The sequence below is a fragment of the Gymnodraco acuticeps genome, unplaced genomic scaffold (assembly GCF_902827175.1).
Source record: "Gymnodraco acuticeps unplaced genomic scaffold, fGymAcu1.1, whole genome shotgun sequence".
Taxonomy (NCBI): domain Eukaryota; kingdom Metazoa; phylum Chordata; class Actinopteri; order Perciformes; family Bathydraconidae; genus Gymnodraco; species Gymnodraco acuticeps.
In genome coordinates this window covers 1,737,321-1,751,903 of record NW_022989983.1, presented here as the reverse complement: position 1 = coordinate 1,751,903, position 14,583 = coordinate 1,737,321, and the positions used below count along the sequence as shown (strand labels likewise).

Sequence of the window (14,583 nt, the reverse complement as noted above, 5' to 3'; positions counted from 1 at the left end):
AAGTCACTCGTTTTTCACAAAACATACATTCAAACACATGTTTCTAGTTTCTTTTTTACATTGGAAAAACCTTGATATAAAATACATTAGTTTTGCATTGCATTTTTTAAATTACTTTCAAAATGTTCCAACTTTTTTTCCAATATGTTGATAGAGACGAGACACCTCTTCTCTTCAGGGTCAAATTGACCCGTTCACTTAGAATCAAGCCAAATGAGTCAAGGATTTGTATTGAAAGTATTTTATTGTAACAGCAATTAAGAACGTGGGTGTGTTCGAGTGGGGTAGTGTGTCCCCTTCTAGCCTCTACTTTCACTGCCAGGTCCCATTTGAGCCCCCTCTGACCCCTTCTAGCCTCCACTTTCACTGGTGTGTGTGTGTGTACATTTCTGACCCCTTCTAGCCTCCACTTTCACTGCCGAGTCAGATTGACCCGAATACCATCTCTGATATAGATCAATATTTACCAGAGTGGTTAAAAGTTCACATTGCACCGTTTAGTCTTGACATATTGAAGAGATAAGAGATGTCCAAAGCCCCAGTTTAAAGAGGCCTTTTATGCTTTTGGGATTATCCCTTCATGTAGTGTGTTAAGATTAATTTGTTGCATGTTCTGCAAAGGTTACACTCCTTGTTTCCTCCAGAGAGAGTTTCTCTCCCATTACCTGTCTGAAATTCCTCCATTGGACTGTATGTCCTCTGTAACAGTGCCATAAATGTGATTGGCTAAGGGGTGGGACATTTCTGAGTTTGTGACCAATGGGCTCTGGTTTCAGACAGAGGGTGAAAAGCGGTGCTTTCAGCACAGGCAGAATGAGGTACAAATAAAGAGCTTTTTGAACATAGTCACAGGCACATATTACAAATATGAACCTAGAAATGATACCCCAATCATTAGCATAATAGGACTAAAAAACATGCATAGAGGACTGAGATTATCAGCCTGTGAGGTGGGTTTAACAGCATTTAAAGACAAATGAACAGTACCAAGAATAAATTATATCCAATCCTAATAATTGAACTTCTCCTTATGGATGGATGTAGGCATTTAAAAAATGTCTGGTGTACTTATTCCTGTGATAAGTAGGCTGTAAGTCTGGTAACATCTGGCAGGCTTGAAGCATATTATTTGCCCACTTTATTAAATAAGACACCATCTGCATTCATACATAAGGCCTTATGCCTAATGATACACCTTGCAGACGATAAATAAAGGGTCTTTCGGTCTGTAAAATTTAAATATTTCCTCTGTATCTCAGCTCCTGGCACTACCTGTACTGCCAGCTGCTCTCCAGCAGGGGAGGCTGTGTGCATTCCTCCAGTGGATTACCTGCTACTTGTTCAATCATCACTGAATAATTCGATTGCTATCCATGCACGACATCATTCATATTCACTCCTGGTGCAAGGTGCTGAAACAAAAATAATGAGGCGTGACTGCTTGGTGAGTATTCAGTTTATTCTGTAAAGATTCAGAAGTGTAGAAAGGATGATACAACAGTGCTTTATGATCAGACTATTTCATAAAAGTTTTTTTTTTTTTTTTTTTTTTTTTCTTTTTAAATGATCATAACACCGTAAGTCCAGATTCCATGTATCTCAAACCAAAATAAATTTGTAACATTCGACACAAGTGCATACACTGCTGGTAGGAGATTGACCTCCAATTTCACTTTGGATGGTATAGCACCGTTCTTAGCTATTAGCAGCTTGACAAAGATGCAGCTTCATAGGATTCATGTAGTGACTGTATGTTTATATGAACACAAGAAAATTCAGAGGAGAGCAATCCTCATTTGGCTCTCTAGCTAGCACAATATCTCACTCTGTCAGTGTCTAGGGATCAAATTGATAATTTCGCTTTAAACAACATTTCGCCAGTAACAATATTTGATACAATTACAGTTTAAAGTTAAACATCTCCAAGTGTACAGAAAGCAGCACAAGATTCTTTTCACAGATATAGACAAACAGTGACCATTGATGCACTGGCATATTTTTTTGTCTTTTTTTTGTTTTCAGGACAGCACGATAGCTGGAAAGCAAGTTTATGGACAGACAGGTCATATAAACACATGGACAGAGCTGAGTAAGGCAACGTTAGCGTGGCAGGCTTCTCTCTGTTCAGTTTGCAGGGCAGTGTAGTGTATTGATCTCCAGCGAGCGCTCAATACCTTTGCTGTGGGGCAGTGTGATTTTTAGCATTGCTGTCTTCATTAGTGCATTGTATATAGTCTTTTGCGTGTAGCTGTTCTGCAAAGTGATCACTAACATTTATACAGATCTAAATAAACCATGTTTGATTGCATCTGGACTTACAGTGACTATAGAAGAGTAAATAGAATTGAAAAAACCAAATAACGGAAAAAGTAAAATTCAAGGCAGTGCTGAAGTACTGGTTGCTAAAAAAGTAAAAAATATCACAAAGCCAACAATAACATTTCCTTGACACGTCTTTTTGTTTGTCCAGTCAGTACAAACCCTCTTTAGTGCAGTTTCAATCATATATATATATATTTCTCCCTCTCACCCAAACACAATATCTCGCGGCCCTATCCTATCTTCGCTCATTCAAGTCAGTTTTCCAGTCAGTGTGCGTCTTTTCTCGTTCTTTTCTTTGATCCCTCGTACTGACCTCATTGTGCACCCTCCCCACACAACCACAAAGAAGCATGAAAGGCTTAAACATCACAGGACTCAAAGGTGAGAAGTTCTTTCTTTTGACGATGGCAGGAAGTGATGGCAGGAGGAGGAGGAGGAGGAGGAGGAGGAGGAGGAGGAGGAGGAGGAGGAGGAGGAGGAGGAGGAGGAGGAGGAGGAGGAGGAGGAGGAGGAGGAGGAGGAGGAGGAGGAGGAGGAAGAGGAGGAAGAGGAAGAGGAGGGTTGGGGGGTATTCACAGTTACAGTCAGAGTCCATCGGTCCAGCTACAATCACATCTGCTGTCATTATGAACACTCTTGTTTAGACCTCGTCCAGGGGAGCGAGCCTTTAAAAACCTCTCGTTCCTCCGGCTTCATCACACCTCCAGCAGCTCCATCCTCAGGCGATCCCTGTCGGAAACACACAAACATGCAACAAATCGTGAGGTCGTGATTGTACACTTCCTGTTTAAGGAGGCTTGCGTACGGGTTAAATCGCCTCTTGGAAATCCATCCCATCAAAGACAATTGTCATGATTTATTCACATATATTAGCATGCGCTCTCGATCTATAATTCAGCAGGCCAGACTCCTACTTCTCTAAAAATAGCGTCTTGAACACAGACCTTTGATTGCCTGAAGAAGCAGCTCAGCGTGAGTACCTGTACACTTCTTCTCCTGCCTCCTTTTTACTGTACATCACTGAACCACCACTACAAACTACAAGCTGTCAGGCTTTCATCCCGGCATCTGGCTTACATTGTTTTTGTTTTCCTTGATTGATAAATGGCACTACGACGAAGGCGCTGTGAACGAGAATCTTACTAGAGTTGGAAGAAGTACTCAGATCTTGTACTTAAGTAAAAGCAAAACCACCAAAGAACAGGAATACTCTGTTACAAGTAAAAGTCCTGCATTCAAAATCTTACCTAAGTAAAAGTATTAAGTACCAAAAGTAATCATTATGCAGATATACCCATTTCATATAATATATATTTATGTTTTGATTATAATTATTGATGCAATAATGTGTTTATCTAAGCTGGTGAATACTATTGTACACTGCAGGGTAGTTTGTTGATTTTACTCCAAGTGTAACGCAAGTCTTATTTAAGTGTTGATTTAATATCAATAATCAAAATATGCAAAGTAACTAAAGGTATTAAATAAATGTAGTGGATTCAAATTACTCTATTAACCTCTGGATTATAGTGGGGTAGGGGTGGCAAAACATGGAAATACTCAAGTAAAGCACAAGTATCTCGAAATTGAAAGTACAATACTATAGAACATCTACTGAGTCACTGATGACGGACGTACCTGGCCTGATTGGCGTCACTCTGTTCGATGAGTGCCTGCGTGGCCTCCGGCTGCTGGTGGTCCTCGGCCCTCTGGGCCCAGGGGTCCTGCAGGACTACGGGCTGCGCTGCCTCCTCAGCTCGGCCTCGATCCACACTCCCCTCGGACCCCATCAGACCCAGCAGCGGGGAGAATGAATTCTGCCACACAACCCGCGCGTTCAGTCCTGCCTCTCCTTCAAGGTGCTTGTTCACGGCGAGCTCAACAAGTTTCTTTTTGGCTGCCGGAGCGTCCTTCTGCGACTCGTCATCCGCTTCTCCGTGGCTCCTCACTTCCTCTGTCACTGGTGGTAGCCACTTCGGCTGCCCGTTCTTGTGGCTGTAGCGGCTATCGCTGAACCAGCGCACCACCTCCGACTTGGGAAGGCCCGTCTGGCCGCTCAGCTCCTCGTACTGCTGACTGCTCGGCCAGCGCGTGGTGGAGAACACCTGGCGGAGGATGTGCAGCTGCTGGGGGGTCTTGTTGGCCCAGGGCGGTGAGAAAGACAGCACCTCGGCTATCTCGGACTTATGATCCCGATGTGCAATCTCAGCCGTAGTATCTGGTTCGTTAATCTTCAGCCTCTTAAGGTTGATCTTGATGGGATTGATCTTCAGCTGCGGACCGCTTCTGTCTCCAACATACGGGTTCTCGTCGTTGATTAGTTGCTGTAGGATTGACATGCCTTTTATGGGAACGTCCTTGTTGCATTTACCCTCGTCTAAAACAGAGGATTTCTCAATGACACAAGTGCTGGTGCTCTCAGTTGGGGATTTGCTGGCATGGTTCAGGTTAGGGACACTGTCATTACAGGGAGTACTGGGGTGTTCATTGATAATACTGCTGTTGTTGCTCTTGTTGTTGATGCAATCGTCGTTCGGTTCAGCTGCGTTGCCCTGCTCTTGTGGACTGATGATGCCGTTGTTGTGATTGTTACAGGTGATGGTGAATTTGCTGGTGCTGTCGATGATCACTTGACTCTTGGGGCCGTTTGAACCTCCCAATCTAATTGGCGAACTGCTTTGGACGTTTGCTTTCCTGTTGGAGTTGGCAACACAGTGCTCATCATTATTGCTAATGTTGGTAGAGCCAGTGGCGAAGATGTTATTTGGGCTGCTGTTTTGCACCGGTTTCCTGTTGTGAGTCTCAACCCCATTACTACTGCTGGAATAGCTGCTGATGCTGCTGCTGCTACTGCAGCTACTGTTGCTACTGCTGCTCCGGCTGCTGCTGGTGCTACTCACACAAACGCCGCTTCCAGCCATATCCAAGCTCAGGCCATTGCTCTTGTGTGGCTCCACAGTGGGTTGAATACTCTTGGTCAGTACCTGCGTTGTTCTGACAACAGATGGGAACCTTGGGGGGAGAATTGGAGTAGAGTACGAGACCCTGGTGACATTGGGGTTGGTTGACATGCTTGTTTGTGTGGCTCCGACAGGCCTTTTCAAACCACCAAAGGGAACTTTGGCCATCTGAAAGTTTGGTCCTTTTGAGCCTGCGTGGACAGTGTGGTGGGTTACAATGTGATTGACGTGCCGTTGTACAGCGGGTTGCTTCTGCGGCGCTCCACCCTGAAACACAGTGTTGAACATCTTCCTCCTGGCCTCGTCGATCTCTTCCGGAGACCAGCTGATGCCCTGCTTGAGCCTTTGGGCGGTAAACCACAGTTTGATCTGCTCCTCTGGGAACTCTGAGACCACCGTTAGGTAGCAGAGCTCGGCTTTGGTCGGGTAGGGGAATTTGCCAAAGGATGTCTTGAGAAAGCTGCTGGTGTCCATGGCGGCATCGTAGGTGGGGATACTGCTGAGGGGGATCATCACCTTTGGAAGGTCTCCATTGGATTCAGAGGGGGAGGAGTAAAGGGAGGGAGTGTGCTGGTGAAAGACTTGGTTGGGCACTGTCGTCCTCGTCACGTGAGCGACAGTTGTCCTCGGCATAGCTGGGGCGGCAGAAAGACTGAGAGCCCCGTTTTGGAGTTCAGGCACATTTGTCATCATGCTGGGGTCTACATCCTTTCCAGTGTCTATCTTGCGTACCTCCACGGTGTGAGAAACCACAATTTTTTTGTGCTCCCCCTTGCTTTTCATCATCTTTGCAATTGGTGTTTTTGTGAGGGAGATTGAGCATTCTCTGTAGTCCTCTCCGCTCTCGGTGAAGAGGCTCTGCTCCACCGTGGTTACTCCATCCCTCTTGTTGACAGTCAGGGAGGCAGTGACCAAGCCCTCCATTATCTTAGGGTGGGCGGTAGCATTATGGAGCGCCAGAGCCTCAAAGCGGACGACCGACACCTCACAGTTCAGGCAGTAGAAAGTGGGCTGAGCCCTGAAGTCTAAGTGGCAGTTGTGCATGTGATCCAAAAAGTAGTTTAGATCTCTGGACTCGAAACGGCACTTTGGACAGCTGTATGCACCTCCTTTCTGCATCTCGCTGCCACTGTCGGATTTGGAGGAGCTGTGAGAGAAATGGCCAGACTTTTCTCCAGAGATGCTGAGTATGCTGTCTTCTGGGATGGTTGGTAGCAGTTCTGGTAGCGAGCCCAGTATGATTTCCTCACGCACATGTTTGGATTTGGATGGTATCATGCATGGTACCGTGGATTTCCTCTTGCTGGCCATGATGCAGCTCTGTGTTGATGGAGAGTGAGTGATTGCTTGTCCGGTGTGATGAGAACAGAGGGCGGGTGGAGAGGGTTTAATGAAGTTTAGTGTCATGGACCAGCCACTATGATATCACAGTGTTGCTTCATGCCCTCTGCAGGACTCCTGTCACATGGACAAGTTTAACAGCTCCAAGGGAACCTGTGGGGAAAGAGGACAAAAAACAGACATGTGACTCTTTTATTTTTAATCTGGTATAAAAAAGCAGTATATGGCACCAGAGCATCAACACAATTACAGATAAAAAACTGTTTTATATGGAAGGCAGTTTATAATTCTGCTTTAAGAAAATTCCAATATTAAATTCATGCATGATGTATTTAAGTAAGCAGGATGATGAAAGATAAAGCCCCCACACTGGGTCTACATCCTTTCCGTGTAGGTGGTATTTATCAGCAATTATAGCAGAACATGAAAAGAGTCTAGGGCTTGTATTTGGAAAAAAACCTTTTACATTATGCCTATAATTATGAAAGTGGATTTCGTTCTCTAGACAAATGTTTTTATTTTTAAATTGGCAAAGTGTGTACACCATTAATATTAATATTGGACATATTAAATATATCAAGTAAATCTACAAAACAATAATCCAGGGCACTAAACTCAGTCAATCAACTCAGCCTGTCAAGGTTCTAGTAATTATTGTAGATTTAAAGACTCCTGTCATTTTCTATGAATTCAGAAAAAACAGCATGTAAATCGACAGAGACAGAAACGGCAGTCTAATTCACGGCTGCCGTAGGTTTGGCTCTCCTTATTAGCCTTGGCACCAATCCACAGAATTAATTTTAGAGCAGCCTCATGATATTAACAAAACATGTAATAAAAATGGCGGTTGGCACCAAAGTTAATATCATATTTATAACGTGATGTTTGTATCAGTGTTTGTGGATTATTGTCACCAGATGCCACCTGCCCGCCTCCTGGAAAGAGTTAATATCAGTATATAAATATCATCCGCAGAATACCTTGGGGATTTTGTACCTACTGAGTGAGAGGCACTTCACTCCAAATTGATAAATCCGGGTGTATTTAACCTCACCAGCTGCCACACATTGTCTGCATCAACCGAAAATATGCAAAAATATGCATGTGTCTGTTTGTCTACAAAAAAATATTTGGGTAAGCATTTATTTTTCGTGGAAAGAAATCGGGACTTAAATAATATATAGAAAAGTGTCACATGCTCTGAGTTGTGCAGTCTTTGGTTTTATGTTATGAAGAAGACATGTGAAGGTTAAATGACTGCACTGGAGTGTGAGCGTTTAACCGCCACGTTTGGATGGCAGCCATCGGACGTTACAGTGATCCTTCCCAGCATAATGTAATGTCAAGAGGGGAAATCAGGTGACTAGTGTGTGTGTGTGTGTGTGTGTGTAAGAGTGTGTGTGTGTCCCAGCAGTCAGCTAACAACAGTTTTCATAGGATCTGAGAAGCTAAAAACATCTGAAGCTTTTTCACCAGCTGCAGGATCAGCCCATTTCATCTTACACGTGTTCAACACACAGCATGGCGTCGCCCGCATGCATACGAACACAATACACAGATCCCTGGGTGCACAAATCCATTAGCAAACCACATCGACAGGCTTTCACTCCCTCTAACACTGCAGTCATGAGGATGGATCCGGATTGTCTCTGCAGGCTGTTCTTTCTACTCTGCATTATAAAGTGAAAAACAGGCCTCTGTTCTCTCACAGAGCCACAAATATTCAATAAAGTTTCTAGGACAAGACAATGCGACGACTACAGCCAAGTGTTTCATTCGCGATACGGCTGTTTTTTTATAGTCGTTTTAATCACCGGAAAGTAGAAAACATGTCATAGAAACAATGAGAGAGAATATCAAAGGGGCGCTCTGCACCCTCTGCCCTCCGCATGAACTTCTGACACCCACACAGCCTCCGAATGCCACTCTCTTCTTCTTTTCTGAAGCTGGAGAAGCATTGATGTGCGACAGAAAACTAGTCTCAGCCTATCATTATCTATCCATATCACCCAGGCTTTGACCTCTCCTGCAAGCCTATCATTCTGGAAATAAAAAGCATCAGCGAACATCATCCCAAAAGCAAACCTTGACATCTTGCATTGCATTCTGTCGCTTACAATGAAAACCATATCTCGTACTTTTTTCCAACTCACATTTTTCTTTTGTTATGCTGCCTTTGAACCCCGTGGAACGCACTTTCACAGACTTTCGTCACTGCATCCACGGCCGGCTGGATGGTAAATAAAAGATGAACCTGTTCCAGAATTAAAACCCTCAAATGACTGCCCGTCGGTCCCAGACAGGCTCACGTCCTCATACCTACCTACCTTATTTTTTTTATTTATACTGACTGGCTGACGGGAAAAATAACAAAACAAACAACAACAAAAAACTAGGCCACCAGCATCTTATGCAGTAATCCCGGTTCACTGCATCCAGACACGTGCGAGTGCTGTATGTTTTGTCGCCAGAGAGGTCATGATATCCTCTGACGGCTCCCTCGGTTAACCCCTGTTGAGGACACGGCTTTCATTGAGTTTCTTTCCACTGAACGAGGGATTTAGGAGCCAGCTTTCACACAGCCGAGGGACGCAGTCAGGCACATCTGAACATCTGTGTGAGAGATGTCACTATGCTATGGAACAGATCAGTGATTCATTGTGTTTGTCCCAGAGCGGTGGAAAGTAAGTAAGTACATTTACTCAAGTATTTTACTTTGATGTACTTTACTTGAGTATTTCCATTTTTGCTACTTTGTTCTTCTACCTCACTACAGAGGTAAATCATATACTTTTATTTAGTACCTTTAGTTACTTGGCAGATTTGGATGAATACTTATACCTCACAAGCTACCTTACAGCATACAAAGCAGTTAAAATGAGCTCCATGGTTACCAGCTTTGATAACACTCAATAATTATAATCAAAACATATAATATATATTATTCTGAAATGGGCTCATCTGCATAATGAGTACTTTTACTTTTGGTACTTTCAGTATATTTTGATGCTAATACTTTTGTACTTTTACTTGAGTAACATTTTGAATGCATGACTTTCACTTGTAACAGAGTATTCATAAACTCTACTTTTACATAAATACAAGATCTGAGTACTTCTCCTACTCCCGCATGATAACTAAGCGGTGAAATGGTGTAGAAGCCCAGAAGAGGGGATGCCAAATAAAACCCAGGACGAGCCATAAGTTGATAAAGGTTACGTAAAGAATCAAGTCACCTAAAAGAACAGGCTGCTTTGTCTGGTGAGCGAGACGTGCAAATCTCAAACACCTGCGTTAGAGATGCCACTGAGCTATGGAACAGATCAGTGTTGAATTTTCTTTGTGCCACACACAGCATGCCGTAAGTTGCAGAACATAAAGTGATAACGAAGCGGTGAAAGGGTGTAGAAGCCCTCTAACCCAGCAGAGGGGATGCCGGTATGAGAAACCCCGGGACAAGCCAAGAGTTGAGAAAGGTTACGTAAAGAATCAGGTCACCTGTGAAAAGAAGGGGCTGCTTTATCTGGCGAGCGAGACGTGCGATCAGACACAAGACAAGGGCTTCCCAGACAGGGAGCCGTGAATGGTGTCTCTGAAAAGCCGGGCCTTGTGTTTCGAGGTATGATCGCTGTCCCCTGTGTGTCGTGTGTCCTCGCACTGGCACTGGATCCACGGCACGGGGGGAGGAAACTCTTTTCAGGGGGGGGGGGGAGGGAGTCGTACTGTTTTCATCTCCGCAGACCGGGGGAGTCGTATTGGAGGCGAGGAGGGGGAGAACGTGGCAGCTCTCAGACGTGCTTTCTCGAACACCCACGCTTAGCGGAGGGTCCTTGTTCGCCACGTCTCCGCCATTCAACTTTTCAAAAACAAGCGTTTCAAAACAAATGGGATTAGGCTAGGTTTTAAATTCTGATGGGATTTATACGCTCCGCCTCATTTAAAAGCAGCTTTAAGATTTACAGGAGGGGCCTCCCTTATGCGCTCTTACACTCGTCATTTCCATAACAATATTATATTTACATCTCATTAATATTTAATTATATTCTTTATACTTTTACATGGCAAACAGATGAGTGCGCTGCTCCCATCTCAGCGAAAAACCAATTGAAAGAAAGCAGCGTGTATTCCCTTTCATCACCTCATAAACTGCTGCAGTAATTACAATATTACAACAGGAGAAACACGCTCAATGTGCGGAGAGCTGCTACCAGCGGACAGGGAGGCGAGGCGGCAAAGTGGTTTGCTAAACATTACAATTTAATTCAAAACAGCCCACTGATTCAGACACTCCCAGATTGTTGGGTCACCTACAGTTGACATTAACAAACAGAGATTGGTGTTTTGTTGTGCCACCTGTCACATGAATGAGAATGCGGAGGCTGGAGGAGGAAGAAGGACAAAGGAAGACAAAACTCATACATTTGGGAGTGAAGTGAGAGGATGACTGATGGTGATGACAGGCTCTGCTGTTTCAATATTCCTCCCCGCTGACACCTCGTAGGCACACACACACACACACACACACACACACACACACACACACACACACACACACACACACACACACACACACACACACACACACACACACACACACACACACACACACACACACACACACACACCTCACCTCCACAACATTTAGCACCTGCACCGTGCTGAAAATCTTCCTCTTTGAAATGAATAACTGGCAAGGAGTCTCTTGATGTCGCAGAAGAGCTAAGAAAAAATGAAGCGGCATAAAATCGTAGTATTAGTTTTGCGTGTCATTTGTTTTGACAGTGATCTGCCGCTGTCTTGAGTTTCCAAAAATATCTGCCAAAAAATGACCTGCCTCGGGGTTTGGGCATGGAGGGGGGGGGAACTCCTGATGGATACATTTGAATGATCAAAAATAATCTGTTTAGCAGGGAAATGTTCTAGCAAATGTCCATTAAATAGATTAACGGCATGTGAGTGGATCAGCTGGACACCCAAATATAAGCCAGAGACAGAGAGCAATTACTGTCCTCCTCAGAGGAGAGATTGGGAACAATGGCGCCACATTTATAAGGGAAAACGTGATCCAGCCTGACTGTAAGAATTATGATTGTTCTGTTTTTTCCTGGGTGTCTCCTGTGTCCATCACGCCGACACAGTGGAGTAGTGTGAGCTTTTATTTTATTGACAGTAAAGATGGACAGGTTTCAATTATGGGGACATCTCTGTGTGAATGGCACTGTACGCTTGCCAGAGTAAATGAGTGTCAGGCTCTAGTGTTACGTGTGCTGAAAAACAATTCAGACTCATCAGCCTCCTTAGCATGAGGCTCGTACACACACACACACACACACACACACACACACACACACACACACACACACACACACACACACACACACACACACACACACACACACACACACACACACACACACACACACACACACACACACACACACACACACACACACCGGCGTCTTCAATGTCCAGCTGAACACACGCCGTTACTTCAGTGTGTTTCCTCCGTCTCCCCCGCGGACTCTTTTTTATTTCTCCATGGGTGTGTTTGTGTGCTTATTAGTGTCTGAATGCCTGAGATGCAGGTGTTGTCAGCCTCACACACACACACACACACACACACACACACACACACACACACACACACACACACACACACACACACACACACACACACACACACACACACACACACACACACACACACACACACACACACACACACACACACACACACGCACACACACACACACACACACATTCCCCCCTTACCTCCATGACTGCAGCTCCGTCCACTGGGAGACCGGTCGGTGGTGCCACTCATGTGTTAACATTGCCATGGCAACCCCTCTCTTCCCCTTGCCCACCACGCCACACACACACACACACACACACACACACACACACACACACACATACACACACACACACACACACACACACACACACACAACACACACACACACACACACACACACACACACACACACACACACACACACACACACACACACACAACCGAATAACTCGCCCACACCCACGACCTCAAAAGACACACACACACAGTGAATTCCTTGGACTGCATCCGGTGCAGGACAAACTTAATCCACATGCTGCCATCCCTTAGAAGTCTATTCATGGGTCTCTTTCGGATAACTTTGGGTGAGGTCCGCAATAACAACTTGGCTTTTTCTTCTTTCTCAATCAGCTCCGCCTTTCTCGTGTTCACGACGGAGGTTGATGAAAGAAATATCGCGGGCGTACAGATGACCTCCTGTCACAATGTTTCTGTCTCAGTAAATCAGCGCAGAGGCCTGCAGACGGAGGCGCTTTCACTACATTCACTCCGGCTGTCTGAGCCTCTTTTTTAGCCAAGTCCTGTTTTGTGTTAGGGCGAACGCTAACTGATTAAATCTTACATTGTTTTATCTGTGGCCCAGATGAATGACAGACAAATAAACCATGGTTCGCAGAGAACGAAAGAATAAAATCTGAGTCATGCATCCGTTTAAATCACTTTTGATGAATAACTTCTTCAGTTCAGTAGCCAAGACTACAGGCATTCATTTGGCAACTTAAGGAGAAAAGGAAGAAAGATGGCGGCGCACCGCACATTGTACTGTCCATCCTAAAATGGCTGACATCACAGCCTCCTATAACTGCCAAAGACTGGCAAATGCCAGCTCCTGCTGACCAAACCTTTCTTGCATGGGACAGAGAAAGTGGCAGGGGCTCTTTCCTTGCTAGCCCCAAGGTTCCCCCCCCCCTCACGGTGCTCAAGCGTTTCTTTTGCTTGGAACTGTGCAAACATGCTGTTTTAGTGAGGCTTTGAGCGGTCTGGGCTTCGATACGGCATTGGTCCGGTGACAAAAGCAATACCAAAAGGGATGAAAGACGCACATAAAACTGAACCTGTATAGAACGCCGTCCTTTCTGTAGGAGAAAAATAGGACTCTGCATTTTCTGTGAGGATCATGAGGTATGCCGCGGTCTTGAATGCTTGTTTGTGTTAAAAAAGAGCGATTTGGAAAATAGATGTGGTTGGTGTTAGATTAGATTTTCTTCTCCTCTGAACTCAAGGAATGTTTTACACTCCATGTCAAGTAAATCTACAAATCATGACCATATGACCTTCCTCTGTATGCTCTGGCAGGGGATTCACTTTGAGCTGTGGGAGGCACACAGAAACACAACATACACAGTGTTGTTGGAAGTAAGAACACCAAATCCTGAAGAGTACAGTGTTCCAGGTATACGAGGGGCGGCATGTGCCGAGACGCTGTTCTCGCTGAGGGGAGCAGTGGGCAGTCTTGGCCCGCTACATTGTGTCTGTGTATACAAACACTGCGCTGTGGCCATAACGAAAACTGTGAGCTGGGCCTAATTGCAGGGAGAGACGGATGAAAGGCAATATGCCTGGCCTCATTAGAGCAGTTCCGAGAAGGGAGATGGAAGACTGTTCCCAGGGATCCACAAAGGGAATTGACATTCCCCCAGAGTAAGCGTCCTGCCGGAGTGAAATCCTCCACACACTCTCAACTCACCGGGCCCAGAACCCGATCTGCCCGGATCTGCCCAGCAAGAGCTCATTTACCTTTGTATCACACACAACTTTCGGAGAGCAGAAATGTCCCCTGGACTCCACACACACTTTGGAGTCACTCCCCACAGACCGAACACCCACTCTCTCAGGAAAACCTCAAAATGTTAACAAACTTTAATGGATAAATAATTAAAAAACATTCCAAAAATTGCCCATGATTCATGCCTGTCTAGTTTGTATAATCTGGGGTTGTTTCTTGTGTTATGGACAATGCACACAGATCGGCAGGCAACATTAGTCAGCACAGAGGTCCTACCGCTGAGGGCAGAGGGAGACACATGGCATTCAAAGCTGGCACAATATTTACGTATGGGTAGAAAATGTGACCATACTGAGCTGATATTTTAAATACGATGC

The 14,583-nt window shown here is 44.9% G+C and overlaps 1 protein-coding gene across 3 annotated transcripts in view; it reads right to left on the bottom strand.

Moving 5' to 3' along the window:
* Positions 1-1,438: 1,438 nt before the first annotated feature.
* si:ch211-232b12.5 (zinc fingers and homeoboxes protein 3) overlaps positions 1,439-14,583 on the bottom strand; it is a 55,589-nt gene continuing 42,444 nt past the window's right edge. For 2 of the 3 annotated variants that reach the window (XM_034212313.1, XM_034212312.1), the window contains 2 exons: positions 3,961-6,776; positions 1,439-3,051 (listed from right to left, as the gene is read on the bottom strand). In XM_034212313.1, coding sequence (XP_034068204.1) covers positions 3,018-3,051; positions 3,961-6,689 — 2,763 coding nt within the window. In that variant the 5' untranslated portion in view covers positions 6,690-6,776 and the 3' untranslated portion in view covers positions 1,439-3,017. Of the gene's footprint in view, positions 3,052-3,960; positions 6,777-12,395; positions 12,420-14,583 lie in introns of those variants that run through there. The other variant, XM_034212315.1, reaches the window with a different exon arrangement.